Source organism: Zonotrichia albicollis, chromosome 3 (genome assembly GCF_047830755.1).
Source record: "Zonotrichia albicollis isolate bZonAlb1 chromosome 3, bZonAlb1.hap1, whole genome shotgun sequence".
NCBI lineage: Eukaryota > Metazoa > Chordata > Aves > Passeriformes > Passerellidae > Zonotrichia > Zonotrichia albicollis.
In genome coordinates, this window is record NC_133821.1 from 65,661,798 (window position 1) to 65,689,766 (window position 27,969).

Below are 27,969 nucleotides of genomic sequence, written 5' to 3' on the forward strand. Positions count from 1 at the left end.
CCCGCCCCCAGCTCCCACCGCGCATGCGCAGCCGGGAGGCGCGCAGGGCCTCGTCTCGCCCGCGCACAGCCAGGTAAGGCCATGTAAGCCAGGGACAGCCGCATGCGCAGCGCCGCGGCTCTTTCTCTTCCGGGTTGGCGCTCGCTGCGCCCCGTGAGAAGCGGCGGCGCTGCCGCGACACTGCTCCGAGCGTCCCTTTCCGCAGCGGGAGCGGGGGAGAGAGAAAGCTCATGTGGCGGTGGCGGGGCGCTCCCGATCCGGCCCAGCCCGGTGCGTGCGGTGGCAGGACGCGCGGCCCCGCCCCAGCCGCGCTGACGGCGTGTGCGCCTGCGCAGTGGGGCGGCGCCGCAAGGAGCAGGCGCGGGCGGCAGGCGGGGCCGTTCCGGCCTTTATTAGGGACACGTGAATTTAACACGTTGTGTGTTTATACGGTGCTGTTGGGTCATTCTGCTTACTGACGCTTCTCTAAAGTAGTGAAAGATTGGCGTCTGGTTTTACCCGAGGTTTTGGCAGGTCTGCAAAAGAGGACTTGCCCAAATACCCCGAATTCATGCCTAGCATAAACACTGCACCCAGAAGTCAAAAGTAGTGGTGTTTGGAGTTTAGTCCTCCCATAGTGGATTTTAAATCACGCCTTGGTTTGTAAGCTTAGTAGTGTTTTCAATATTAATTTTAGTTCGTTGTTTGTCATAGAATAATATTTTTGGTGTCTCCCTAGGAGGAAGGAATGAGAGTTTTGTGTTATGGCTGCTCCAGGAAAGGTGGCAGCTTTCCGTCTGCCTCCCCTGCCAACTATTGGAGAGATTATTAAACTCTTTCGCCTTAAAGCACTGAAACAGCTTTCCCAGAACTTTCTACTGGATTTGCGATTGACAGGTTACATATTTTATTTTAAAATTTTCAGTTAACATTGATTATGTGTCACAGTTTTTGTCATAATCCAGAGTACAGCTAAGGACGTGATGTTTGCATAACAGCATTTGTCAGAGTAATGGCAGCTCAATGGTAAACCTTTATAATAAAGACCTCTTCTAAAACTGTATTCCTAAATTAAATATGGGTTATTGACTGAAATGCAAAAAATCAAAACTAAAGTAGTACTTGTATCATTTGGGTACTATTTTGGTTTATAAGTTTGACTTAAAAATCAGCATTTTTTTCAGATTATTCTGTATCATAGAAAGTATGTGACATGTTGAGCACTTTAAAGTTTGCTATGTGCTGTAGATAGGAGAGTTATTTGTCTCAGTTTATCAGATGTGTAGCTTTTTTGAACCAGTTGCATTGTTCTGAGCAATTCATTTTTTTCCAGCTTTGTGTCAGTGATGGGTGACAAAGCTGGCGTTGTTCCGTCATCAGGGGTGGGTGTCTTCACTGGCACAATGGTGGCTAGAAATGCAGTGCAGTTTCATGTAGCTAATCATTTGATTTTGTTTGACAATTCAGATTGATAAAAATTCAGAACATGAAACTCAGTTCCACTTCCTGAGCAACCAGACTCCTACCCTGGAATAAAAATGTCTGCATGCTGTCAGTAAAACTTTACAAGCAGACAGGTCTTTGGATATTTTTTAACATAAGAGATCATGGAGTGAGCAGCATAATTTCTGTCAGTATCTTCTCTCCATGCTTCCCAAGGATCCCTTTGTTTCATTAGCTAAATTTTATAACCCTTAATCTGTCTTCTTTAGTGTCTATAATATTTCCTAATGTTGTATCATTTCACTTACATGTGGGTATTCCCTCCTCACCTTTCAGCTGCCCTGTTTTCTGTAGCTACCAGTTGCCTGTGTTCCTGCTCTTCATTTAGTCCAGTTTCTCCCTCATAAAATTGCTCTGTACATAATGTAATCTTCAAAGAGCTTTGCTGTATCTTTCTTACTTCTTAAATTGCCTTGAAGTAGGGTTGCTGTACTGAAATTCCTTTATAAGGATGAGTAGTGAGACTTTATGATGTTGGACACAAGCACTTGCTTGCAGCAATGATATTGCTAGTGTACAGATGAGTGATGTTCTCTTTTTATTTGATTCTGTAAAGAGCACAACAAATACTAGAGACAAAAAACTAAAAATAGCTTTTTTTAAATAGCTCAGTATATCTTGCAGTATGGAACAAATCTGAATTCTGTGCAGTCTGGCGGGTGCGTGATGATTTAGCTGGGATGTGTCACTGTTTATGTCTGTTCAGAAATGGGCATGCTTGTGCTTGTGTAACAGTAAACAATGAGGTTATCTTGGGGAGCTGAATCTCCTGCAGAATAAAGGCTTAGTATGTTCTTTGTGTCTTGCAGACAAGATAGTGAAACAGGCTGGTGAGCTGAAGAATGCCCATGTTTGCGAGGTGGGCCCGGGGCCAGGAGGAATTACCAGATCCATTCTCAGTGCTGGTGTTGAACAACTCCTTTTAATTGAAAAAGATGCTCGATTTATTCCAGGATTGCAGGTACCAACTGGAGAATAATTTGTGTACATGTAACCACAGCACTAAATAAGAACGTTCTGAGAACTTAGAGAGATTCCAGGTGTTTTGTTGGAATCTTAGCACTGAAAATAGGTTTGGTTCTGTGGCAGAAACCAGAGCTATAATTTGCTTGCAGATACACAGTATAGCAATTCATTGTTCCTGCTTTCTCATAGGCCCTTTAGGACCTTACCCTGCAACTGAGTTACTGCCAAGGCTTGTTGGTTTTGTGGGGTTTTTTTCAGGCTGAGACATTTCAGGTGCATTTCATCATGCCAGTGAAATCATAATTTGAAGGCTGAATGTAATGTCCTTATGTGGGGTCTTATATTTCATTTTAATCCTAATAATTATGCTTTATAAAATTGAGAAGAGTCCAGTTAATACAGTCAATGTGAGTTAACATCCAGGTAGAGAAGAATAAATCAAGCATCTATTTTACATTTTCAAAAAAAACACTCTTAAGCTTTTCTTCCTTTCTTTTAAAGTTGATATAAGTTCACAAGTCATTGTGCCATTTTCAAACACTCTCTATTTGTGTTGCTGTATCTTTATGGAATTTGGCTGTATAAGTCCAGCAAGAAAAATAGAATCAAAAAATCTTAAAATCTGTTTTCTTATGTCTCTACAATCTCAAAGCAATTCAAAGGGCTTTTCTTAAATTGCACTGTGTCTTTTTCAGTAAATCAGCAGTGAAAATAAATAAGTAGTTCACTTGAGGACTGCTACTGTCTCTTTATATGATAAAAATAACGTAAGGTATGAATGAAACTGCTCATACCCTGAAACTTGAATGTTCGTGTAATTATGTCTTTGTGGGGTTAGCCATTAATAACATATCATATGCCATATTCATCCTATGAAACCAAGTTTTTACTTGAGTGGGGGCAATCAATAGTTTTGTTTTAGATTTTGAGAACTGGTTTGGGACTGGAGAGAATTTGAGGTTAAATAACACTTGTTTTAGTTAAGAGAGGTTTTTAAGTACTTGGATGTTTTTTTTCTGATCTTCCAAAATGCGTCCTCTGCGACAGTTTTATCTGAATAAAAGTATACTTCTTGGCATCTAAAATGAGCTTTTGGTATGTAATTACCTTTACTGTTCAAGTGACATAATGTTAGTCATTATTTTTAATTGCCAGTCTCCTCAGAATAGAAGTGAATGTCTGAATGAGGTTATTGAACATAGAGGTGGTATAACTCAGTAACAGCGGATGTGAAATGAGCAAGAAATGTGTTGCAGCCATTAGTGTTCAATTTGGTATTGCTTTTTTTCTATACAAATAAGGTACATAGCAGTGAATCTTGCTTTCGTAATAATATAGGTTGTAATAATTTTTCTGGTTTCCCAAACAAACTATCAAAACTCATGCTCATAAAATGGTTGAGATTTGAATGAGGGGAAATGTCAGAGATGAAAATAACAACTGGAGACTATTACTTTAAAATGTCTCTTAGATACTTTTAAAATCACTGGTGTAAAGCATACGGCATTTTTCATTAACTGTTTTTCAAGCTGTGGTCTCTCACAAAACTGAAGTGGGGATATTCTTTACTGCAGAACTCAAATACAGTGAAGAACGTATGTGTACTGAGTTAAAGTTTACACCAGCTGAGCGTCTGTCAGTTCTGTCTCAGTCTTAAAGAATCCCAACCTCTCTATGCCATATGCCCTAATGGTTTTTAGGCTGGAAAGATTGATAAAGGGAGCAAGAGAATATATTGAATATTAAATTATTCCAAGAACACCATTTCATGTTTTGAACCATGCCCCTTATGTTCCTTTATGCCCTTTTGTGTGTGAAGAATGAGAGTTTGTGTATGATGGAGCACTCTTGGCTGGTGTAGCAGCTCCTGGAGCTGCACTCATTTTCCCTTCAAATAAAAAAAAAGCCTCACTGGGTTTCCAAGTCTTTATTTCAAATTAGAAATATAAGACAATGATTTTCAGGTCGCAAATTAAATGCAATTCTCAGTTATATGAAGTGTGTTATTTACTCAGCAGCCCCTAAACTCAATCTTGATAAGAAAACTGTTATTAGCAAATGACACTATTTTCTAACTTTATTAATCTTACATTATCTTTCAGTATAATCCTGCTAGAGCATTTATAACAACTTCAAAGAAAGGTTTGACAAACCATGGCAGATTAGTGAATTTGTATGTCATATAATTGCTAGTGTAATGCTGAAAAGTCCATTAAGTGGTTTGGAGTTGAGATTAGTTTTATTTTTTCTGTTTGGAAATAATTGCACTTAAAGCATGTAGGAATACTTAGTTTTTTGTTAAGCTTTTATTACTGTACATAAAACTTAGCTTTTTTGATAATTAAAAACCCTAAACTTTTACTCAAAAAATTTTGTGACAGCATTATGTGAACAGTAGGAGAAAGCAGTATTTTCCTTTGGCTCAGAGAATTGTGAAAGCTCTTAGTGTTTCTGAGCATATAAACATCATTCAGATTGAAAATGGGACTAACAATGATGAGCAGTTTATTTTGGTTGTTAGGCCACTGGCAGTTAACTATTTATGAATTTGGATTTCATATTTATGATTTGAAAAGCAAAGTTGTTCTTAAAGCATTTAAGAACATCATTTCTCATTATTGTCTTATAGGATCAATAAATATCTCCAAATGTCATCTTGAAAAAGTCTCCGCTGCTTTTTAATTGTGCTGTTTGTGCATAGTTTCATAGTGTAAGAGAAAAGATTAGTACAACATTAGTAAAGCTTAACTAATTTTGATTATGGTAACTGACACCAGAAATGAAAGAATTGGTTGTCAGACTACAGCCAGTGCTGAGTTTGAATATCAGCTTTATTAAATACTAGATAAGTTGTGCAAGAGGGCTGCAGAAGCTCACAATGGAGATGATTTTCTAATGTCTAGGAAGATAGAAATTGTTGAGATCTTCCCTCCTGCTAGATAGTCATTCCATCGTTTGATTCCTTGTGTTTTAATGGTACAAGTGGTGACTACTACAGGGAATATTAAGAGAATCTCCTCCACATTTTTCATGTTAAAGGAAAAATTAGTATTTCTGCAGCCTTGTATCACATATGGCTGAAATTGGATAATAATCCCTAGAGCTGTGGGGGAAACAGAATAAGCAACATGAGCCTTTGTTTTCATAGGTAATTGATCTAAAAACCTTTCAAAACCTCTTGCTTACATTATTACTTAAATCAGGTGAGGTCCTGCTAGTGACCTGGGACTTTTTAATTGTTGTTGTTGAAGGGACTCTTAGCAGTCTTTGCAAGTTTGAATTCTCTATCAAGAATTTTACATCTGTGCATAGTTAAGTGTTTCCGGAATCACACATTAATCCATATCTAGTGTTTGCTTTTTGAAATTAAATACTTACTAATATGCTGTCAGTTTTACCTCCTACTGTGCTTTATTGTATATTGAAGATAAATATATAGCAATGGTTTGATTCCTGCAGTGGCTGAAACTGGAAATCAGTTTGGTTAACACTCACTACTTGCTTGTTTACAACAGATATTATCTGAAGCAGCTCCAGGAAAAGTGCGCATTGTTCATGGAGATATCCTGACTTATAAGATGGAGAAGGCTTTTCCAAAGCATTTAAAAAAGAACTGGGAGGATGGTTAGTATTTGCATTTTCTTTACTTCAGTTTTTAGAGCTTCTGAGTTTGTCTTAAGTAGTCACAAAGCTGAAGTTTACTCAGTGCCAGTGTTACTCTCTTCTGGTACATGTTGAAGAGACAACTGTTTGGTTTTTTTTCCTTAGAGAAAGCAGAGAACTTTCTTCCATTTCTAATACAAAACAGTGACATTTGTGTGACATTGACCTTAGTTTAAACTGAGGAGCTTTGCAGTTATTAACCTTAGAGTGTCTTGACTGTACAGGAATGACTTCTGAAAAGCATAAAAGGAGATCAAATGGTGCACTTCCTGGCTTCTTCCTGTTTTTGAAGAAGTCAGAAATCACCACTGCTGCTGTTCCACTGAAGAAAGTTCTGTAACTTGCTTTGAAACTTGTGGAAAACTTACCTTCAAAAATTTAGTTTTCTCATTGCTTTGATTTCAGCTGGATGTTTTGTCAAAAGTAGCATCTCATCAGGATTGTGTTATTTTTGCTTTTTTTAAACCTGAGGTTGCAATAGGGCACTATTTCACTTCCATTTCAAAACATGTAATACTATTAGATAAATCCGATATAACCTCCCAGTCCCCTTTTCCAAATTTATTAATATGAGATAAAGTCATTCTTTGCAATGCCTGAAGAACAGTTAAGCGCTTTCTAATTTAGGACATAAAAGACCATGGCACATCATGTTCACCTAGAAAATTATATGTTGTATTTGCCTCATTGCAAAAGGTAAGTGCTTCACAGAACAAACTATGATAAAATGTACATGTGAGAGTGTAGTGTAGTTTTAAAAATTTGCCTTTCTTGAACACAAGAGTCACTGTTAGGTTTTGAGCTGACCAATTAGAGGCAAGATGCATTTCTTTGGTATTATTTCCATATGAAAATCTCAAAAGTTGATGGGTTTCAAAAGCCACCATCTCTGATTAATGTGTAATACCACAGATAGATTAGAAATATCACAGCCTAAAAAGTGCTAATAAGTAAAGTGTGCCAGAAAAACAGCTTGAATTTAATATTGTCATCTCTAATTGATGTTATTAAACATTGTCATATCTAAGAAACAACACACTGGCTTTTTGGTTTTGCCCACTTCTGTTGCACTCCTGCTTAGACATAAGGGCCCCTGCTGCTGAAATCCCTGTGTTGTACAGCACACACAGATACTGATATGATGCATAAGTGAAAAACAGGTACCACTTCTGTTTGCTAAGTCTTGTACTTTAACACCTTTTGATTTCAGGGGGCTCTGTACAGAAAGAGAGCTCTTGTCCAGTGTAAGTTAGGTGCTTGTTTTGAGGATTGTTAGGATTCAGAAAAATGCCTCTGGGAGGATATGTTGGGCAGAAGTATGAGTATGGCTATTTACTCTGTTCCTAATAGTCATAGTTTGAAATCACAGGAACAGTTATGGTTTTGCCATTCTAGAGTAGCTCAGAATTTACTCATCAGCTGAAAATCATCTGAAAGCTACTGATTTATTCAAATGTAAATGAGAACCAGGCCTAACCACTTTTATCCACATAAATACTGAGGAGAGTAGTATAGTTTTGTCAGTGTAAGATGAGTATAAATGGACAGGCATCATTTTGGTGTGGCATGATAAAAAATTGTTTCCATATTTTAAGTCTAGGTTGATAGGCATGTATCTTTCTTGTGTTTTATTTCTTGGCAAAATCTTACCCAAAACATTTTCACAGCTGTTTTTCTTCTGTCAAATGTCAACAGAACCACCAGATATACATATCATTGGGAATCTGCCCTTCAGTGTTTCAACTCCTCTGATCATCAAGTGGCTTGAGAATGTTTCAAAAAGGGATGGACCTTTTATTTACGGCAGGACACAGATGACACTGACTTTCCAAAAGGAAGTTGGGGAGGTAAAATTTTGGCAGTTTTTCAATTTTGCATATTGTTAATACAAGCCCTGTCTTAGTTGACTTTGAAAAGAGAGGAAAAGGTTAGTTCAGTTTTTAGTTTATGTGGCTATAAATTATGAATTTTGATGTGTTAATTATCTACTCTGATCCTTTCACAAGAATGTAATTTTTTTTTATGTCTTATACAGGGTTATATTTCATTAAGGTACTCTTTCTGTTCTTTTTTGTAGTCTGATTTCTTTAACATGAATAGATTGCACAGCACTCTTCTGTTTTCAGATATGTTGATTCTCTCACAGTCATTTGTGCAGCTTGTCATCAATCTGTTTTTTCTTACCTTTCATCCATCTCAAGAAATGCACTTATATTTTTCTTTGTCCTCTATTAAGATAATTTTTAAGAAACACCTTCCTTAAAATAAGGAAAAATGGAAGGTTAACATTATTTCCACTTGTGATTAAACACTTGAAACGCAGGGGGTGTTTGTCAGGACCATGGAAATTGGCATTGGATTTCATGAATGTGACTTGAGATCAGAATTATTAATGTATTCTACCATTCTTGTGTGTGTAAAAAGTTCTTAATTGACTTCTGTCACCACAAGTCCAAGAGCAAATTGATATTTTGCTTTGTATTAGTAGTTTCTCAAGGAAGGCCAGACTGATCTGCAGTGTAGCAGTGTTAATGTCAGATCAGTTGATACTAGGTTGGGTTACTCCATAGTGCTTTCTGACTTAACAGTTTATTTCTATTGACATTGCATGAAACATATAAAACATACAGAATGAAAAGCTTTTTTGCTTTGCAGTTATGGAAGCAATCACTTGCATTTCGAGTGAAAAAAGGAGTTGCACATCAGCCTGAAAACTGAATTTCCATCTTACTACCCCACTGTTTGTAGCTGTGGATTACAAACTGTGTTTTGTCTGTGCAGCCTGCTGACATTTTTTGGGTCAAAGAAAACCATATTGTGCCATCGTTGCCCTAGCCTTGCAATCAAGATTTAAGAAGAATTTCCAGTAGGTGACGCTAGAGAACACTAGGGACAAACATTTGGTATGAAATAAACCAGGTTTCTTAATTCAGTTGTGGGCTCATTTGGTTTCAGGCATTACAAAATCCAGGTCTGTTTCCCAGAAGGACTTCATGTCAGGTGAGACTAGGCCTTGTTGCAAAATAAGGGTGATGGACTGTGATGTAAAATGCAGGGCGATGATAGGTAAGATGCATAGTTTTGTGACAGCAAAAATTCACCTGGCACTGTGTGAGAGCACTCTGTCCTTTACACTGCTGTACCCAGCTGCATGTGCCAATGGTGACATGCAGATTACAGTTCTTTTGCACCCAGTGGAGCTCACTTAGGTGCAAAATACCATGCACACTTAAGCTCTTGTACTTAAAACACTGAGGAGTTAGAAACACTAGGAAATGGAGTATGTTGTTCAAGGTCATGCAGTGAAACAGTGTTAATTGTTGAGTTTACATTCTGAGATCTCTTGATTCTTGTTCAACACAGGTCTTCCTCAAAGAGAGAATTGTTCATGGTTTTTGGTTTGCATTTCCATTATTGGTTCGATACCATGAAAACAAATTGTTTTAAAGATATGATTTTATTTTATGAATAGGAGAAAGAGCAGTAATTAGGTTCTGTGTCTTTTCTCCTGACTCTCTGGAGTCAGGAGAAAAGACACAGAACCTAATTGCTCAAGGTGACCACTGTAAATTGGTGTGTACAGGCATAGTCAGTATCAGGAAAGAGAGAACAGTGTAATGCAGATCATAGTGAGTTGCTACTGGTATTTTGTGTATCTCTGGATTTATAGTCTTGATAGGGGAATTTGGTGTCCTCCCTGGACATTTCTAAGCTAAGAGCCTGAATATCAAAGAAAGTCTGTGTATATGTCATAAGCTCAGCGAAAGCATGAGATCATGGAGTGATGTGCTTTATAATTAGTTAGGATAACTTGATGCTAACAGTAGGAAAGTGAAGCAATGTACTCTTTTATTTATTGTCAGACTTTGTTTTGCCAGTGTAATAGAGAAGTAGATACCTTTGCCTTTCTTGCTGGTTATATATTCTTGTTTTTCTGTTTCCTTATAGCACAGCAATGTTGGTGTGAGTTATGTCACTAGACACCTACAACTGTAGCCCACTGTGTTCTGATATGATATAAATAAATTGATTAAAGCTGATGAGAGCCAGCAGTTATTTTATATGCTGAATCTGAGGGTTGTTAATGAGGATAAGGCCAAATACCCACATCAGTAAAACTAGCTCTTTGAAGTGTCAAGCAGATATTTTTTTTACTTTGTAGCTTTTCTAAAGTTTCTAAAATTGCTATTCATTTTGTGGCTAAGAACTTTTGCTTTGTCCCAAATTCTTCAGTGCTTCATCTCAAATGTGTCACCTAGGCCAGGTTCTTCCAGCCCACTTACTCTAAAATTGATCCTCTAACAGGGCCTGTTGCTATAGAACAAGGAGTAATGGTTTTAAACCTAAAGTAGGGATATTTAGATATAAGGAAGGAATTTTTTACAGTGAGGTAGTGAACCACCACAGCAGGCTGCCAAGAGATGGGGTAGGTGCCCTATCCCTGGAAGCCTTGAAGGTCAGGCAGGTCAGGTGTCTGAGCAAGCTGACCTAGCTGTGCATGTCCCTGCCCGTGGCTGGGGGTTTGTGTGGCTGATCCGTGCATGGGTGCTGTACACAAGTGTGCTCCTGCTGCTGTGGTTGAAGTGGTTTAAGATGTTACTATCCAGATGTTGAGTTATCCCTTCTGTAAATGAGAAGCAGGAGCTTACTGTCTGAGGCTTGCTAGTTGGTTTCTGGGAGAAGTAAAGATAGGTTTGTGTGAATTGGCACTGGAAGTATTGCTACAAGTGTTGCCATTAGCTCAGTTTCATTTCCACTGCAGAGGTTAAGGAAGTGTGTGTCAGATTGCATTGTTAGACTTTGCAGTCTGGGTTTTTTTTAGAGAATAATAATTTCCTCTGACACAACAATGAAGGTAGCTTTACATGCTGGCATAGGCAAAAAGAATCTCTGACCATTCTTTCCAAAAAGTCATTGAAAAGTATTTTATTTGCTCCATGCTGAACTGCCTTTAGGAAGAGTTGTTTGAAAAAATGTGAAACTTTGGCAACTGCTTTAACTTTTAGTTTTCGGGCATAAATTGAATAAGCATGGCAGCATTTTATGAGTAGGTTTTCATATGGAGCTACATGCTGTACAAATATTACCAGATATGCAAATTGGGGTTCAGTTTTTATTGTTTTTATTGAGGTGGTGGTAAATAAGAACATGAATCATCATGATTCTGTTTTGCATGTGTTAGTGAAAAGACTTCTGTAATTTGAGAGTTGTTTTACAAGTTGCTTTATATGTTTCAATTATGTTTGTGCAAGCAAAACACAATAAAACGTGTTTCTTGCCAGGTCACAAGAGCACAGGAAACCTCTGTCCAGGCTACTATTTTGCAAAAAACTCATGGGAAAATCAGAGGATACTTAAATTGAATTTTAAGACTTAATGCTCTCACTATTAGGCATTCTAAATTTATATAAAGTAGACCCAGCTTCCTTGCAAATATTGTAAGAGTAGACCAGTAAATTATGAAGAACTTTGGTTTCTATCCGATCTTGAGTTTATGGAGCTTTGTTTCATCTTGAAGAAGAAAAAGAGTAGTAATATTTTATACAGAAACAGTGGAAGGAAAGGATTGTGAGAGTACTGTCAGCTGGTGTTTGGTTTGTTTTGAATCCTGCAGTCAGAATAGTTTTCTCTTGTATCCATACAAAATTTTTTTGACATTCATTTAGATCTGCAGAATTTCTAGGAGTTCCTTTTCACGTGCATTTGATTGCAGGACTGAGGTTGTAAATCAGTGTGGTATCTTAGTGAAATGCTGCTATATTGGAGAAGAAAATTTTATATTAACTGGGCATATGATTTGATACAAGTTTTTAATGATTAATTGGTGGCTTTTTCTTAAATTTAATTATACTGAAAATCAAGCTTTAATATAACTGGTCACTTGGCCAGTTCAGTATCACTGATGTACATGTTTTGATTTTCCCCTAGAGACTCACAGCTAATCCAGGAAGTAACCAACGCAGCAGACTGTCCATCATGGCTCAGCATCTCTGCACGGTGGAAAACTGTTTCACAATTCCAGGTCAAGCCTTTGTTCCAAAGCCAGAGGTAGGTTTTCCTATATTTATTTCTGGTTTTTTTTAATATGTCAGTCAAGCAATTTATCTTATTTTCACCAAGGAACATTGCTGGTTGGCTGCTCTATTTGAACATCTCTGTATTACGAAGTGGAGTGATGTGAAATTCCTGTAAATGAAGCATGCTCATTCTGAGAAAGTGCTTTTTTTTTTTTTTTGTTCCTCAGAACTTGGCTTTGACCTTCTTTGACCTTCAAACCTATCTGCAAGGTCACCATACTTCTTTGGGTGTTCTGGAGAGGGAGATTAGGATTTAATGTCAGGATAGTCTGCTAGGATTGGAGTATTTTTCAAAAGCCTACTATTTTACCATATGCATTTGTAAACAGTTTGGGAATTGTGCCTTTAGAATTTGATGGGTCTTTTGAAAGGGCGTAATAAGAAAAGCTTTTCTTTTGTCAACTTTGTCAAACATCTCTAATTTTACCATGTCTATAATCTTTATGTTTCACCCCAGTCATCTTCAGCATATTTTATCCCTTCTATTTGCTACAGCACTTTGTCAGCTGTATCCCACTGATTGTTTAAAAAAGTAACAATCTTTTCTCCCTCTTATGTATTCTTGAGTGAGTAAAGAGCAATCTCTTTGTTGTCCTCTTATCTACTGCCACTAGTTTTTATTAATAGCCATTATGACAGAATCCAGGTCTGTCCAGGAATCAAAAATTAAGAAATAATTCAGTATTTTGGACAAGAAGCTTGTTTTGTTTTGGATTTTTTGGTAAAAATTTGTGCCTAACTTTAAGTGATTTCTGTGTCCCTGAATGCATGTGAAAGTCATAGGCTTATAGAAGTATTTAGGTTGGAAGGAAGGTCATTTAGTACCATTCCCATGCAATGAGCAGGAATATCTTCAACTACATGAGATTGCTTAGAGCTCTGTCCAATGTGATCTTGAATTTTTCCAGGGATGAGGCATCCACCATCTCTCTGGGCAACGTGTCCATATTTTACCAGCCTCATTGTAAAAAGCTTCTTCCTTATTTCTAATTTAAATCAACCTTCTGGGAGTTTAAAACCATTACTACTTGTCCTATCAAACTGTTGCTCTGTTTCAGAAGTGAGCTTGCAGCTTTTGAAAGTTTCTCTTAAATTGGTTGGTTCAGCTCTTCAATACATCCCTCTTCCTCTTTATCAGTCTCTCTCTCGGTCCTTTTTACTTTTTTGGCATATCTCTTGAGAACCTTTGGAAGGTTATTTTCTCATTTATCACAATGAATTTAAGGCCTCTATCTGGGTATAATTCTGTTAAAATTCTTAAAATTCTGTTAGTATTTTTTGAGCAAGTAACTGTTCAAACATGTTAAATTACAGAAATCTGTTGTGAAAGAAAATGACCATGCTTAAGAAATCTTATATTTTGCTTTGAGGTTTTGGCTTAGGTTTTTTTCCCCCTGTTTCCTAGCTGAATGGAAAATAATTTCAGGTTGCCCTCTCACTGTCAAACATGTGAAATACTTTTAAGTAAGGCTAAAATTCCAGTTTTATGGTGGGGATTTTTCAGTGGTGGATACAACTTGAGTAATAATAAAGCTGGTGTAGCGAAGTCTTGTGCAGACTGTGTCCCGGAATTGGGAAGCTGTAACTGATATTTCCATTTTCCTGTACTGAAAATGTTGTAGTTGACCAAGAGAGGTAACACACGGAGTTATGACAAATATCTTAGTATAAACACAGAGTCAGTTGGTGCTCTGTTGAATAAAAAAAGCAGTACAACTATAAGCAGGCATGTTTTTATTTAACGTATTTTTTCAGTTAAAACAAGTATTGCTTATATTGCAAAAGCAGAAAGTAGAATTCTTTCAGACAGGACTGGCACCTGTTTTCACTATTATTTTGTTTCCTTCACACACCTGTTGTAGACTGATCCTGTGTTTTGTCCTTGTTTTTTTAGCTATAGACTGACATGGTTTTAGATGTTACTTTTTCTCATAGAATCTGTTTTATTGGAAAGCACTTGCAGCATAGTGTGAATGAAATGGCTCTGTCCTTGATTTTTGTTTCATAGCTGTATGAAGTACAGCTACTTTATATAAAGTTTCAGGAAGAAAAATTTGCAGTATGTGTAACCAATGAACTTGTTGTTGTGCTCATGGTATGCCACTATTACCTTTCTCTTACACCCTCCTGTAAAAGTGCTCTTGATTATAATTTTTTGCAAATAGATTTAACTCACTTACATGGTAGTGATCACAGCTCAGTGTCATGTCAAACCTCTTTCTAAAGGTGGAGATGCTTGTTTATGAGAAGGAGTTGTTTATCTCATTTGCTCAATGCATTAATATTATTTCAAAATTTCCATGAGTGTTGAGACATAAAAGATTCTTGGTTAATGGAGTGGTGCTGCACAACATTGTGTCTAGGAAAAAAAGAAATTGGCTTTTTGTTATAATGAAGTCTCTGTGATACCTAATAACTGCTAATAGTTGCATTAGAAATAGGACAAATCAAGCTCCTTGATTAAAACATAGGAAACTCAAAATAGGTAGAATAGAGCAGTAGAATAAAAACAAGAAATAATGCGATTCTGTGTGTGAAAAATGAAGACTTTCTATGAATAAAGACTACTTACATATTAAGTCGATAAAACTTAATATGTAAGTAGTCTTTATTCATAGAAAGACTATGAATAAATACTATGAATAAATGCTTTACCAAATGCTGTAATAAAACATCTTTTTCCAACATACTAAACATTTCATGTTTAGGCTCCTTCATGTTCTTTTAGCAAATTTCAGACTAGTACTGTGGGAAATGGAAGTTGTGTATAAATACTCAGAATAAATAGCAGATGATTTTATTGAGAGACTCATCCAGCATTGTATTCCTGAATTTAAAGGCCTGTATCATACCTGTATTCATTCTTGATTTGGTTCTCACTTAGGGAAGTATTTAGGTAGAACATACTTTACCAATGACCAATACAAAACAAAATCTGTGTGGTGAAAGACAAGGTTAAAGGATTTAAGGTAATTATTCAAAATAAGGCAGTTAAAAAAATAAAGAAGCTTGTCTCTTTTATCACTGTTGTATATTTTACAGTACATTTTACAGTAATAGAATACCTGGGAGTGGGCCTGGAACAGATCCTACAGGAATAATTAAAATGACTTAAAATGTTCTTTCAGAAGGTCGGAAATGTAGAAGGCAATAAATGATTACTGTGTTATTTGAGCTGTTAATAACTGCCTTTAGCAAGCGTAAGCCAGAATATTTACAGGTGGTTCTTGAACACAGATAGTTTGGTTTCTATCCTGTTTGTTGCAGTTTGCAGGTGTTTTCACAGTTATGGTTACATTTCTCTTGTTGTATTGCTCCTCATCTCTAACATTCACTGTGTAGTGATAGATTAGTAGCAGTTGGTGACTATCCAGCATACTCTCCTTTAACAATAATAAATTAAACCCACAGCAGGTGGCAGTTTGGGGCAGGAGAGCTGGGTTTGGCAAGAGCTGAATGGTACTGCTGATCCTTCAGCCTGATATGCAGAGTATACAGTGCAGCTAAAGTTTGGAGCCTTGAGCTTTTGCTGAGGATTTGTTTTGGTTGGTTGATTTTTTTGTATTTTTTTTATTTTTTTAACAAAATCTAGTTACCAAGGCAATTTAGAATTGAAAATGAAAGGCAGATGCGTCTGCGTTTTTAAAGCCTTTGAATTGGTCTTCTTGAACAAATAGTTTCTGGGTTTTTTTCCTTGCATCATAAATAAAATCAAGATAAAACTGTAGAATACACTACAAAATGTCATATGTTATCGAAAGTCTGATTGACTAAACAGAAAGCAGTTAGTTTTTAATCATCTTTGCTGTAAAAAGGTATTGATGTATAAATTGATGTACAGTCAATTATGTTTTTAAAATAGTTTCTTGTTCTTCAATAAGTGTAACTTGTGAAGTCAGAAAGAAGGGTTTGAAAAATCAACAAAATAAAGTACTCTTGTAGCAGACAAGTATCTTTTACTACTCTTTCCTTTTTGTGGATGCCCCTATAAATGAAATACCTTGCATAAACATAACTGCAGCCCAGATACAAGAAAGATTAAGTGCTATGTTACACATTTGTTGAAATAACCAAACTACACTTAACACACAAAAAAACCCCTCAAATGAATAGAAATACTTCAATGGATAGAAATAGCTATTTATACATAGTCCTTCAGGCTGTAACCTGCATTGCTCTCCTGCTCTGTGGATGGGAAATGGTGCTGCTTTGGAGGGTAAATCCATGCTTCTTGCTGCCTTTTAAAACAGGAAGAGCAGAAGGTCCCACCTGCGATAAGCAGAAACCCTGCTGAGATGAATCCAGTATAAACTGCTCCTCCGGGTTCATGTTTACTACTCTCTGGAATGGTCTGGTCCAGGAAATTTGAAATAATTTCTCTCGTGTACCAGCACGTTGGTACTAATCCAAAGATTCCTGCAAGAATGAAGCAGATTCCTCCAGCAAAACAAGCGTTATTTTTGCTGTTGTTGTCCCCTCCCAGCCTTGTGCATTTCATTCCGACGGTAGTGATGCAGATCCCAAAGGCTGATAGGATACACGACAGTACCATGGTGCTCCGTGCAGCCTGGATGTAGACGGGGAGGGAGAGAATGGAGTATTTCAGGGTGCAGCTGAACATCCCAGTGCTGTACCATGTGCAGTCCATCCAAAGCCCTTGCATCTGTGTGATCGCTGTTATAATGTTTGAGCCAACGTCTGCGTTTACCTTCCAGTTAGGTAGCAAGGTGGCTGCGATATCTCCAAAAACGCCAAACAAAGCCAGAATGAAAGCAAAGAACTGCAGGCTTGCTGATGCCATGATGGTTCTCTTCTGTCACCTTTTGTCTGCCTTTTCTCTTGTGGGAATGAGTAACTGGGAGCTTCGTAGCCAAGCTGTGGCCGCCTGTGCAACAGGGAGGAAAGGAGGGGAGGAGAAGTTCGAGGGGGAAAGGAAAAGAAATCATCAAACAAAAAAAGCTTGCATTTAAAATTAGAGCTATCTGAATGAATATCTGAAAATGACCCTGCAGCAGCTGAGCTGCTGTACACAAGGTACTTGAACAAATGCACAGTGCTTTAGAATTGCTTATAAAAAGGAGCTGCTGCCCTTTCATACATGATTGCAAGCCATCAAGCAAAACTTATTTTACTGCGGTTGGTTTTGGTAATAGCATACAAATTGCAGGCTTACTAGACAGATACACGTAAATGGAACACTAGAAACTTGCAGATTAGAAGCCATTGTGGTAGGAAAACACACTGGTAGAAAAGGTACTATACTCTTCAGGTACCTTGTTTAAGTGTGTTGATAGCTGTAGTCAGCTTCTGTTGACTTTTTTATAATAATAGGCGCTGTTGTACTAGCTCTTACTTAAAGGTAACCCTTTATTTCTTTTTTAAATATTACTTGTTAATCTTTTTAATAAGTGTTACAAATAGCTTGGCTTTTGAAGAGAATAAAATGGAATTTAGTTTTTTCATTTTTACGGTTAGTCTCATGACTTTTTAAATCAATATTTTATTTTATTCTTTTTATTTAAACTTACAAGTTGGTTTTTTTTTCAGTTATTTCCATTCCTTGACTTAGAGAAGCCGTATTTAGGAAGTCATAAGAGTGAATGTGATCTGCTTCTAAAATGTTTTTAATGCTAGTATGAAACAGCTCATTGGTGGAAGTGCCTTTTTTTGAATCAGTCACCTGTCTGAAATAATTTGCAAATCTGCCATGAAGTGGTAGTTTTAAAAAATTCATTGAAAAAGCTCCTTGCTATTCTTTTATACAGTGTCCAATTTCATTTGACAGATGAGAACATTTTGGGCAGAATGATAACTGTGCAGCTGGGAAGACAGAACTGTTGCTGTCACCTCAGCTGGACTGTTGGGGTTGCAGATGCAGAACAATGGATTGAAACCTCTGAGAGGAGGATTAGAAGGTGGTACCCTGCTTTGCCTTTTGTGTGGGGCTGTATAGTTGGCAGGTTTTGTCTTTTATCAGTGGTAGACAAAGGGCAGGCTTCTGTCTTAGAAAGCATGATCCAGACTTTTTATCTAAATATGTACCATGATATTAAAATTGGTCTGCAGCATTAGAACTTTTTTGAAAAGCTTTTTTTTAAGGGATAAAATTAAAATAGGAGGAATACAAAATATCTGTAGCATTGTACTCTTGTTTCAGTTCATTATACATAAGACAACAAGGTTTTGATCAGTATGTATTCTATCAGTCTTTAATGGCATTTCTGAGCTAATTAATATATTTATCCTTTATAAGTATAACACTGTAATCCTCTATTATAATATATAGTATAATTCTCTGTATTCTCTCTATATATATGATTTATATATTTATACTCTAATCTTTTTATATTATATTTATTTCAGGTAATTGTTCAAGGATGTGCTAACTGTGTCCAGCATATATATATTAAATATGCTTAAATTTAAGGTGAAAATATTAACAGCTATTCATTGTTAAAACCTTGTTTCCAAGACCTGCCTATTTCCAAATCCCTTCAGTTTGTTCAGGCTGGAAAGAGCTGTTCTGGCAAATACATATCATTTGCTCTACAGGCCCATGGGAAATATGGCTTAACTTCCTTTTACAGAAGGAACTGACAGGTCTGGGTAGCTCAAAACTCATTCAAAAACTCATTCATATTCTCATTCATATTCTGAAAAAGATAATTAGTACTCTGAATCAGCCTTTTTCATTGCTTCCTTTTTTAAAATCAGTATATAAAAACACGCAAGCATAAACACAAAATACTGCAAATGGTAGCCATACATTACATTTAATGGGGTGAACCAAGTTAAAGGCATGATAAATTCAAGTATAAGCACTGCAGTTGTAATTAAACATACAGTTATGTTTCATATCTGTTTGTGTAGGACTTACTGTTGGTCGTGAGGTCTGAGATGTTTTCTTCACTGTAGATATCCTGGTAAATGCAGTTTCTCTTGAATGCAGCTATCCCTTCTCATATAAAACTGCATTGGCATGTATTAACAAAATTTCTTGGAATGTTGTTTTTTTTTCTGTTCTCCACAGCAAGTGCATTACTGCTGTTTGTTCCCTCTCTTAGTTCCATCTACCCGAGAATAAAGGAGTACTTTGTTTAATGAGTTTTGTTTGAAAAACACTCAGTGAGGGAAAGCAAAGAGATTATGGAATAAAACAGACGGCGGCCCTTAGTCCTAAATACATAATGATATCCAGGTTCTGTGATGGAAAGTGTGAGCAGTGATTAAATGGAGTAAAATCTTGTGAATCCAGAAACTGTAGACTTGCAGACTGGAGGGAGAATCATTTAAGTTGCACTGAGAGCCAGAGAGTTTTCTTGTTTATCAATTGTTGTTCTTTTCATCACAGATAATCTTATTAAGAGTTTAAATTTCCTAGAAAAGAACTGTGCAATTTATTTTAATTTGCAATTGGAACAGCAGGACACTTCTGTTCAACTGCAGGCTTTGCCTGCCTGGTCCTGATAGCTTTAGCCTGCGATAGGTTATCCTCTAACTTGTTACCTTTGTATAAGGCTGTATAAAAGAATAAGGGAATAAAGCTGCTGGTAAGGCCTCCATGGTAAATGCAGCACATCAGAGAAGTGGCCTCAACAAGTTGGTGTGAGAAATCAAGAAGATGGGAGAAAGGTCTTGCTCATTGCAGCCGTGATATACTCACAGGTTCTGTACCTGACTTTGGGTGTCTCATGATTCTGTTTGTGAGCCTGGTGTGAATGGAGTTACTGCAGAGCTCTTCTGGCACAGAAATAATTTTTATTAGTGTAGCAGCATAGTTGCTTTCTAATGGAAGTGAGCCAAAAGTAAACTCTCATCAGAACAAGATTGCACTATGAGTTGCACATATCTGGTGTTAGACCTAACATTTGTTTGTAGTAGACAGATAAAATAGTACTGAATACTTGGATTGTGAAAGTGCTGGCATAGAACTTTCTCAGTAGGATCTCAAGCAGTCTGTTTTAATGAAATTGTAATATATTCTGGTTCGGTTTTAGTTCCCTATGAGCAAATTACATCCTGAGGAAAGGTTATGTGGGTTTGCTTTTAATACAGCCCTGTTAGAAGGTACATGTATTGCTCATTATGAGACCTTTGTTGTCAACAGTTAGTAAAAATTGTCTCATTTAAGCTTATTCTGATTTAGTGTGTTGATTTCATTAGCAAGGCAGCAGACTTGTGTGAATTAAATTGTACTCTGTTATGTGTTCCTCCTACCCTACCGGAACATAAACCTTCATTGTACAGTTATGCTAAAACAGTAAGGGGTGAATAATTGCTGTACTAGTGACAATTTGGGATGTATCAGTTGAATGATTTTGCTATTCATTATTTTGTAAGACTTGAGTGTTATTTTGTAAATATTTCTAAATACTTGGTTGGGTGAAAAGTGTTACTAGTAAAATTATCAAATCAACATGTGTATTTTAAGTGCTCTTATGTACTCTATTGGCTTTCATAATTTACTCTCTATTTGATGCATATTAAAAGTTATGGGGAAAATAGCATGTGTGATTTTAAAGGAGTGGCCATTTACAAATGAAAAGCTTTGCCCTGTATCTGTTGCTATAGTAACCAAGCAGCTTTCCTGGGGTCCAAAGAAAACAGTGTCTATAATGGAACTGAGAAGTGCTGTGTTTTGTTTCAGAAGCAGAAATTATTGCCTACCTGCCTTGAGATTGCAAATTGAGCTGTTTGGCTCTGAAGCTGTACACTGTATCTAGATTATGTGCTTTTTTCCTTCAGAAATTTTTGTTCAAGATGTGTCTCTAACTCCCAAAAAGCCCTCATTTCTCACTTGTGAGCATTTCTGCAGAATTGAGGTGACTAGGTGATGCCATATGGCTGTTTTCTTACCCTTCATTTTGTGGGGGTAATATTGTTATATTTCCTGGCCAAAATGTAGGTAAACATATGCGTGTGCCCTTAGTATTTCTGTTCAAGGAGCTGATTGGACATGTGAACTATGTATTTGCTCTGTTCAAAAAGATTAACTTTTCTTCTACTCAATGTGAACACAAGTTGTTTTTTTCTGTATCCCTGTGATCTTCCTGGTAGGAGCAACCCATGGCAAAGGCAGATGCTCTGACACTTGAAAAATTAAAAATCTGCTTTGGGAAATAATTTATGTGTGCTTCACTGCAGATTCCATATGTTGAGTGATTTTGTCACCTAATTTTTAAATAAGTTCTTGTGCTTCACATTTCAGTAATTTTAAGTATTTTTCTGATATATTTTTAACTCCAGCTTTCAGAGAAGGTGGACAACTAAAGAAAAATACTCCAGTAGTATATACTGGGGATCAGCAGTGCTAACACTGGAAACTTGCTGTGGGTTTTTTCTTCATCAGTGCCATTAATTAGTATTTTCTTTCCTTTCTCTGGCCAGTATTTTTGCTTGGCTTTGTAAGTTCTGTCTACATGAAAAACCGATATTGTTTGGATTTTACAATTCCTTTGAAATTTGTGTTGTAGAAGCATTTGTACTGGATAGATGTACTTAACAGCTGCGCTGTTCCCACAGAAAGAACAAAATGGATGGATGGATGGCACCTTTGTGTAAGATTGTCACATCAGAGGTTGCTATGAGCAGTTTTGGTTGAAGCAGTAGGAGGAACACTTTGTTTTTTGAAGTACTCTTGTGCTCTGGGTTGTCTCGAACAATTGGTACACTGAGACTGTGGTTCAAGCAGCAGCTGTTCTTTGGTCTGATGGTGCCTCTCTTTTCTGTCAGAACTAGCACATGTGATGATAAATTCATGTTCTGTGAGTGCCAGTATTGACTGTCAGATCTTTTTTAAAAATTCAGTGATTGCCCATCATTTTAGCAGACTTTTTAATAAGAAACGAAGTATTTTTTAAAATCTGGCACTTAAAAATTTGTACAGTACTTGTACATCTTTTACAAATTTTCAATGTGCTTCTACACAGAAGTTTTTCTGTTTTATTGTTGTTAATATTTAGTTTGGAAGATGATCTGCATTATTCATTGCTGTGCAGAACTGGAGTTTTATTCCAGCTCTTAATTTTTAGTACAGAAGTTTGAATTCAGAAAGTTTCTATGTAATACAGTGTCTCTATAATTGCTTGACATACACATATATTATATACACATATAAAAACATAAAAATGTGTACATATTATTTCATTCTGTTCTCAGACACAGGGCAAGTGACTACTCTGTGAACCAGTCTGATTTGAGAACTAGAAAAGAATATATACAAGCTTATCTTCCTGGAATTGTTCAAACATAATTTTGGATGAACTGTGATACACAGTGTAAATACAGAGTTGTGTGGTCACTTAAACTGAGTGCACTTATTTCTACCTACCATTCCTTTAAATAGACTAGCAATCTTGATACATTAAAAAGCAATTCCTTAGCTTACATTTTAGAAAAGCCCTGGAGCAACAGAAAACATATAGGGAATGAGTTTGATTTCTAATTATAATACCAATTTTCTCCAGCTGCCCTTCAGCCTATATATCAAATATTATCTAATTTGTGTATTATGTCAGAATTATCTTGTGGAAGGATCTGAAGACAGAAGTGCTAATTACTTTACAGATTACGTGAAAGTTGCTCTAAATGGACAAAGAGCCATGGGGGTAAAAAGTCCTAAGTACTGATGGCATGTGAACTAATTGGAAATATGCAGATAACTAAGACTAAAATTCTGTAGGGTCTTGAAAGCTAAGGCAAATCTTTCTATTCCATACCATGCCATTAGTCACTGCATGGCTGCCTTACCTGCTGCAAGAGTGCTTTCTTATATTGTGCCTGTTTGCTGATGTCTAGCCAGGTGACTTAGAAGTAATGTGTCTCAGAGGAAGATGTCTACTCGAATTTTTCTTTCTTTTCCATATAGGTGGATGTGGCTGTGGTGCATTTCACTCCACTGGTGCAGCCAAAGATCCAGCAGCCATTTGAGCTGGTAGAAAAGGTGGTTCAAAGTGTTTTTCAGTTTAGAAGAAAATATTGCTTCCGTGGAATTGAGTAAGTATTTTTAATGAAAACTTCTCAGGTAATGGTTTTTAAATGCACCAGCTACTAAATCAGCTATGCATTTGATTTTATTCTTCCAATTTTAAATTTGTCATCATAGTTCATCAGTTCTTTCTATTTCAGAATGATGATTTCTGGACACAAAAGTATGAGACTAGTATCTAAAGTAATTATGTAATAATTACTTGTGCATTTTTGTTGGTGCAGTTGAAGTTGTTAAAAATCCCTAGGATAAAGTGGTCATCTTTTCAATAGTTTGTCTGTCTCAGAAATGAAAAATCCCAGCCCAACCACAAAAACTACAGAATGATTGAGTTAAAAAATGAAAGTATCAAAATCCAGAACCAAAGATGGCAGTGTGAGGAGAACATCATCTGTAGGAAATTTTACTGATTTGGGGATAGTGTCAAAAGGTCAAATTTTTGTTAGTGTGAACTGTAAGAACTCCCTTTTATGGAGTTCTTACTGGCTTTTTAAAAATCTCAGTATCTTTATTAGGTTATTAGAATTTATTAGGTTCTCTGATGTGAGAACCCTGCAGTCTTTTTGCCAAGGATCCTGTTTAAACTCCAACACTGCCATGTGTGTGACTTACTGCGGGCAACCCCCAGCATTCAGCACTGTAGAACATGTGACAGAGATGCTGTTATGACTAGAGGCATCTCATGCAGCCTGGGCTCCCTGAAGGCTGCTGGGCATAGTTTTGGCCCTGATGCAGTCTAGAATAGGGATGGCTACTATTGTACTTCAAGCCTTCTATGTCACTGTTTTAAAGGTGAACAAAGCATTTTGCATCTAGTTTTGGGCTGTTGGCTTCTCTTTCCTTGAGGCCGTAGATGCCATTGATATGTGGGGTGCAGACACTGGATCTAAAATGAATACAGATTTCTTTGTGTTAGAGTATGCATTTCAAAGTGTTCAGAAAATGAGGTGTCCAAATTCTAGACTGGTTTGTTTTTGACTTACAGGGTGGTGGTGGTTTTCTTTCTTTTTTTTCTACTGTGAAGGAATGGTCTCTCTTGACAATGTAAGCAAAAGGCACATGCAGTCAGCATATCTGTGTTGTGTACAATATTGTTACCAAAGTTTTCAAAAAAACATCCCAGCTTCTGCGTAATCTCAAATTGCTAATAACTGCTTTACATTCTTTTGAGGCAAGGAGTGGGAAACTGAACTTTTGGACATCACGTATTCCCCTAGCAGCTTATCATACCTTAGCCCTAGTGTGCAGCTAAAAAACACAATCCTCTTATTCTTTAGCTGACCTGAAAAAAATAGCAAAATCTGGTATATAAAAAAGTTCTTAAGTTCATTATAAGGCTCTCTGTCACACAGACTATATAAAAACAAGGCAATAGAATCACTTCATATTTGTGGATGGATTCTGGGCCTTGAGATGTGAAATATAAGAGTGCACTATCAAGTCCATATTGTAGTTTGAGTTCTGGTTCACAACATTTATATGATGGTTCATAGTCTGTAAAAAAAGACTAGGTAGACTTTGCTCCAGGTATGTTTTTTAACTACAGAAGCAAAGGAAAGAGCGATATTGAAATAACCCATTGCTGACCTAGATGCTGCACTAATGGGAACATTTTGACAAAGGCCTGAAGTAACATATACTACAAACAGGTTTCCCAGAAGTTTCATTTTTCACTTATGATTTTAAATACCTTCTTAACTTCGTGTTCTATGTACCGACCAGGAACCAACTATCATTTCTTCTACAAAGCCTTTTGAGTAGTTTATCCAACCAGCCTGCCAAACACATCTGGGTGGGGGGGTGGAAGGCAATGTGTTATTGTATTAGACGCACAATATTTTTTAGGTATTATGTATATAACACAGCTAGAACTTGAAAATTGAAAAGTGCCCATGGGTCATGTGCAGCTTTTTTTACATTTCTGGCTTATTTTAGACTGAGAAGTACTGGCAATAAGAGCAGATGCTTTCAATAATTTGCACTGTGTAGTATGTATTTTTTTGTGTAACGCTAACAATCACTTACCTAGTATACTTCATTCAAATTTGGGGAACCTCTGAGAGAAAGGTGCTAATGCATCTAGCCCTAGAGTAAATGTACTGATATGCCTATCTGTGAACAATGACAAAGCTGTAAACAAAATCAAGAACTCCTGCCACATTCTCCCACATTCTAAATATTAAAAAGTGAATGACAATTAAATGCTCCTTTCCTCTTTCTCAGCTCTTTTTTCTAGTATTAGAATTGGGGTATTAATGACAAGTGATAACTGTCTTTTCTATTGGAATGAAACAGTCTGAAAAAAGTCATATTTGTTTGAATCTGATCTGTATTGTGCAGTTTAATCTGTTGTTGCTTTCTAAATATGAGGCTAATTCTAAGAAGGCTCTGTGCTTGTATCCATACCCAAAGCTCTAGTTAATGTTAACAAACATGAACATACATATATGTGTTTAGTCTATAATGTATGTATGTGCTTTTCTATGGTGTCATAAGCAGAAAAAGGACCTTATATGTTTCCATTGCTCAGATTGTGAGATGTGTTAAGGGTGCCAGAGCTAAAATAGTGACATAATTAATGTAGGTTTATTATTAAATTCCACTTTATTCTTAAGGGAAATGTAATTGTCTGTCTGAATTGCTGAAATTTTTCTTCACCCCATATCTTTTAGGACCTTGTTTCCTGAAAATGGGCGCTTGAAAAGAACAGAACAGCTGATGATGACAGCAGATGTTGATCCAACTCTGCGTCCTTTTCAGCTCTCTATGTCACAGTTTAGAAACTTGTGCAATGTATACAGGAAAATGTGTGATGAAGACCCAAGCCTTTTTGTGTTCAACTACAGAGAAGAACTACGGCAGAAGAAGAAGACAAGAAGTTTACTTGGAAGTACTGGTCAACCTGAACAGACTGAAGAGGAAAATCAGCTGTAACAGCACAAGTCTGATTTTTTTTATTAGTTTTAGCTCCTTGATCTACAGGTGTTGACTCAGTAAAAGAAAGTCTAGATGGTCCTACATCTAGGCAGATATGAAAGACCTACTTTTGAGAAAGTGGTAGAGAGAGAGGGCATCTCTCTGTTCCAATCAGCAGCAGACAAAAGGGAAAAGGCAATCCAGGTTCTTTTTACTTCAGGGGAGTGGCTAGAACACATACGAAGAAACAAGGTACGTTGTGAGAAAGGTAATTAAGTTGCAATACTTCTGATGTAATTGAATTTTGTATGAATGAAAGTGCTTTACTGATATTGAAGAAAAATACTTTTCAGACATCTCATCACATGAGATGGTGTTTGGGTTTTTGTGCTTTTTTATCCTGGAACATCCTCCTGTGCAGAGTAATTTAAAAAACAGAAGCCAAGACTCTTATAAATACACTCAAGTGACTGGCTTACTGGAGGATAAAGTGCACCAATTGCCTCAAGGTCTGCTAATACTCTTCTCATTTATGCAGAAGCAAAGAATTTGGGATTTAAAGCTCCAACTACAGAAAAGCAGCACAATAAAAAGTAGAAAACATGGCTAAGTACAATACTTGTTTGTCTTTTACTGTACAGGCTCATAGAGAAAATAAAAAATACAGTCAAATAAAAGATTACAGGCCAAGCTTTGTTTTTGTATTTACACATATGTATAAAGTATAAACAGCATTGGAACATACAAAAATGAAACTTCTGCACTGTTGTGCACTAAAACACGTTAAAATAACTTAATTGTGCTTTAAATAAAGCAAACATGAAAACCAAAGAAATAAAATGCCCAAGGTACTAAAAATTTCAGTTTTCAATGCTACTTTCCATTGTAAACCCTTCTGCCACTCACTAGCACCTTTTCCACATTACTTAAAATATTAACGAGGCCACCCCCAAGAACACTAGATCATCTTAATAAATGCTTGAAAGGGATGAACTAATTTACAAACCTGGGCCAACTTAATCTATTTTTAATCCACAATAAATTAAAATAACTTAAGAATCCTTTACAGCTGTTTTTGAGCAAAAATGTATTAGTGCACAAAATCAGATAGTAGTTTTCTTGCAGCTTCCATGAATTTACTAGTTTTAAAGCAAAATGTTTGTTGAATTTTATGTGGACTTCAAATGAATGTTTTAATATTAAGCTAGGATTTTCCATGCCTCTCCACAGCTTCATAAAAACAGTCCTCATTAACTACAGATGTTAAACTCTGGACACTAAATTCTCTCTCTAAAATAGAGTTCAGATCCATGTTTGCAGCATCAGAGTGACTGTCAAGGGATTGGTGACGTTCTTGCATTGCCATTAGAGTTCCTCTGCTACGCCTTGTGCTGTTTACTTTTCTCTTCACTGGGCAGAAATGGCCCCGCACGAGCTTTGGATGCTCTGCTATCTGAAAGCCATCTTCTGCCTCATTTTCAGCAGCCTGATCCTGTTCAGAGTCAGCACTGGGTTCCTCTGAAATCTTCAGCCGCTGGAACTGTATTTCAATGTCTTTTGTAGGGCTGCCTTTCTTTAGGCTCCGATAGTCCTCGTCGTCATCATCATCACTGAGAATGTCAGATTCTTTGACAAGAACATTAGAAAAGTCAGATGCAGTGCTCTCTGCATGTTTATCGGGAGATGAATTTTTGGGCTCCTGGATGCTCTCAGAAGTGTGGCAGCTGCTGCTCTGGGTGCTGCTGCTTAGGCTGCACTCATCAGAGTCCTGGAAGGTGCCTTTCCCCTGGTCACCGTTCCACTCGCTGCTGGAGGACTTCTTCAGTAACTTCAAGGATCTTGTGGAAGCTGTGCAGAGTAAAAATGCAGGTTTATTTT

The 27,969-nt window shown here is 36.9% G+C and overlaps 3 protein-coding genes across 11 annotated transcripts in view; 1 reads left to right on the top strand and 2 right to left on the bottom strand.

Moving 5' to 3' along the window:
* On the top strand, positions 1–27,162 carry TFB1M (transcription factor B1, mitochondrial). 4 transcript variants are annotated; one of them, XM_074537699.1, is made up of 8 exons: positions 1–73; positions 719–876; positions 2,292–2,443; positions 5,964–6,072; positions 7,807–7,958; positions 12,040–12,159; positions 23,056–23,183; positions 25,848–27,162. In XM_074537699.1, exons 2-8 carry the CDS (start codon positions 744–746, stop codon positions 26,107–26,109), a joined length of 1,056 nt encoding a protein of 351 aa, XP_074393800.1. In that variant the 5' UTR covers positions 1–73; positions 719–743; the 3' UTR covers positions 26,110–27,162. The 4 variants fall into 4 exon arrangements, with proteins under 4 accessions (XP_074393800.1, XP_074393802.1, XP_074393801.1 ...); XM_074537700.1 differs by lacking the exon at positions 1–73 and adding an exon at positions 98–270; XM_005488122.3 differs by lacking the exon at positions 1–73 and adding an exon at positions 384–638.
* CLDN20 (claudin 20) lies at positions 13,900–19,273 on the bottom strand. The gene is made up of 2 exons (XM_005488121.4): positions 19,066–19,273; positions 13,900–17,073 (listed from the first exon to the last, which is right to left on the bottom strand). Exon 2 carries the CDS (start codon positions 16,987–16,989, stop codon positions 16,330–16,332), a length of 660 nt encoding a protein of 219 aa, XP_005488178.1. The 5' UTR covers positions 16,990–17,073; positions 19,066–19,273; the 3' UTR covers positions 13,900–16,329.
* Positions 26,703–27,969, bottom strand: part of TIAM2 (TIAM Rac1 associated GEF 2) — an 88,625-nt gene continuing 87,358 nt past the window's right edge. For all 6 annotated transcript variants that reach the window (XM_074537694.1, XM_074537693.1, XM_074537695.1 and 3 more), the window contains one exon: positions 26,703–27,939. In XM_074537694.1, coding sequence (XP_074393795.1) covers positions 27,296–27,939 — 644 coding nt within the window. In that variant the 3' untranslated portion in view covers positions 26,703–27,295. The remainder of the gene's footprint in view (positions 27,940–27,969) is intronic.

Coding starts and splice junctions, on each gene's coding strand:
- TFB1M (XM_074537699.1), top strand. CDS start 744: ATGGCTGCTCCAGGAAAGGTGGCAGCTTTCCGTCTGCCTCCCCTGCCA. Junction 877..2,291: donor ACTGGATTTGCGATTGACAG/GTTACATATTTT, acceptor TGTGTCTTGCAG/ACAAGATAGTGAAACAGGCT. Junction 23,184..25,847: donor TATTGCTTCCGTGGAATTGA/GTAAGTATTTTT, acceptor CATATCTTTTAG/GACCTTGTTTCCTGAAAATG.
- CLDN20 (XM_005488121.4), bottom strand. CDS start 16,989: ATGGCATCAGCAAGCCTGCAGTTCTTTGCTTTCATTCTGGCTTTGTTT.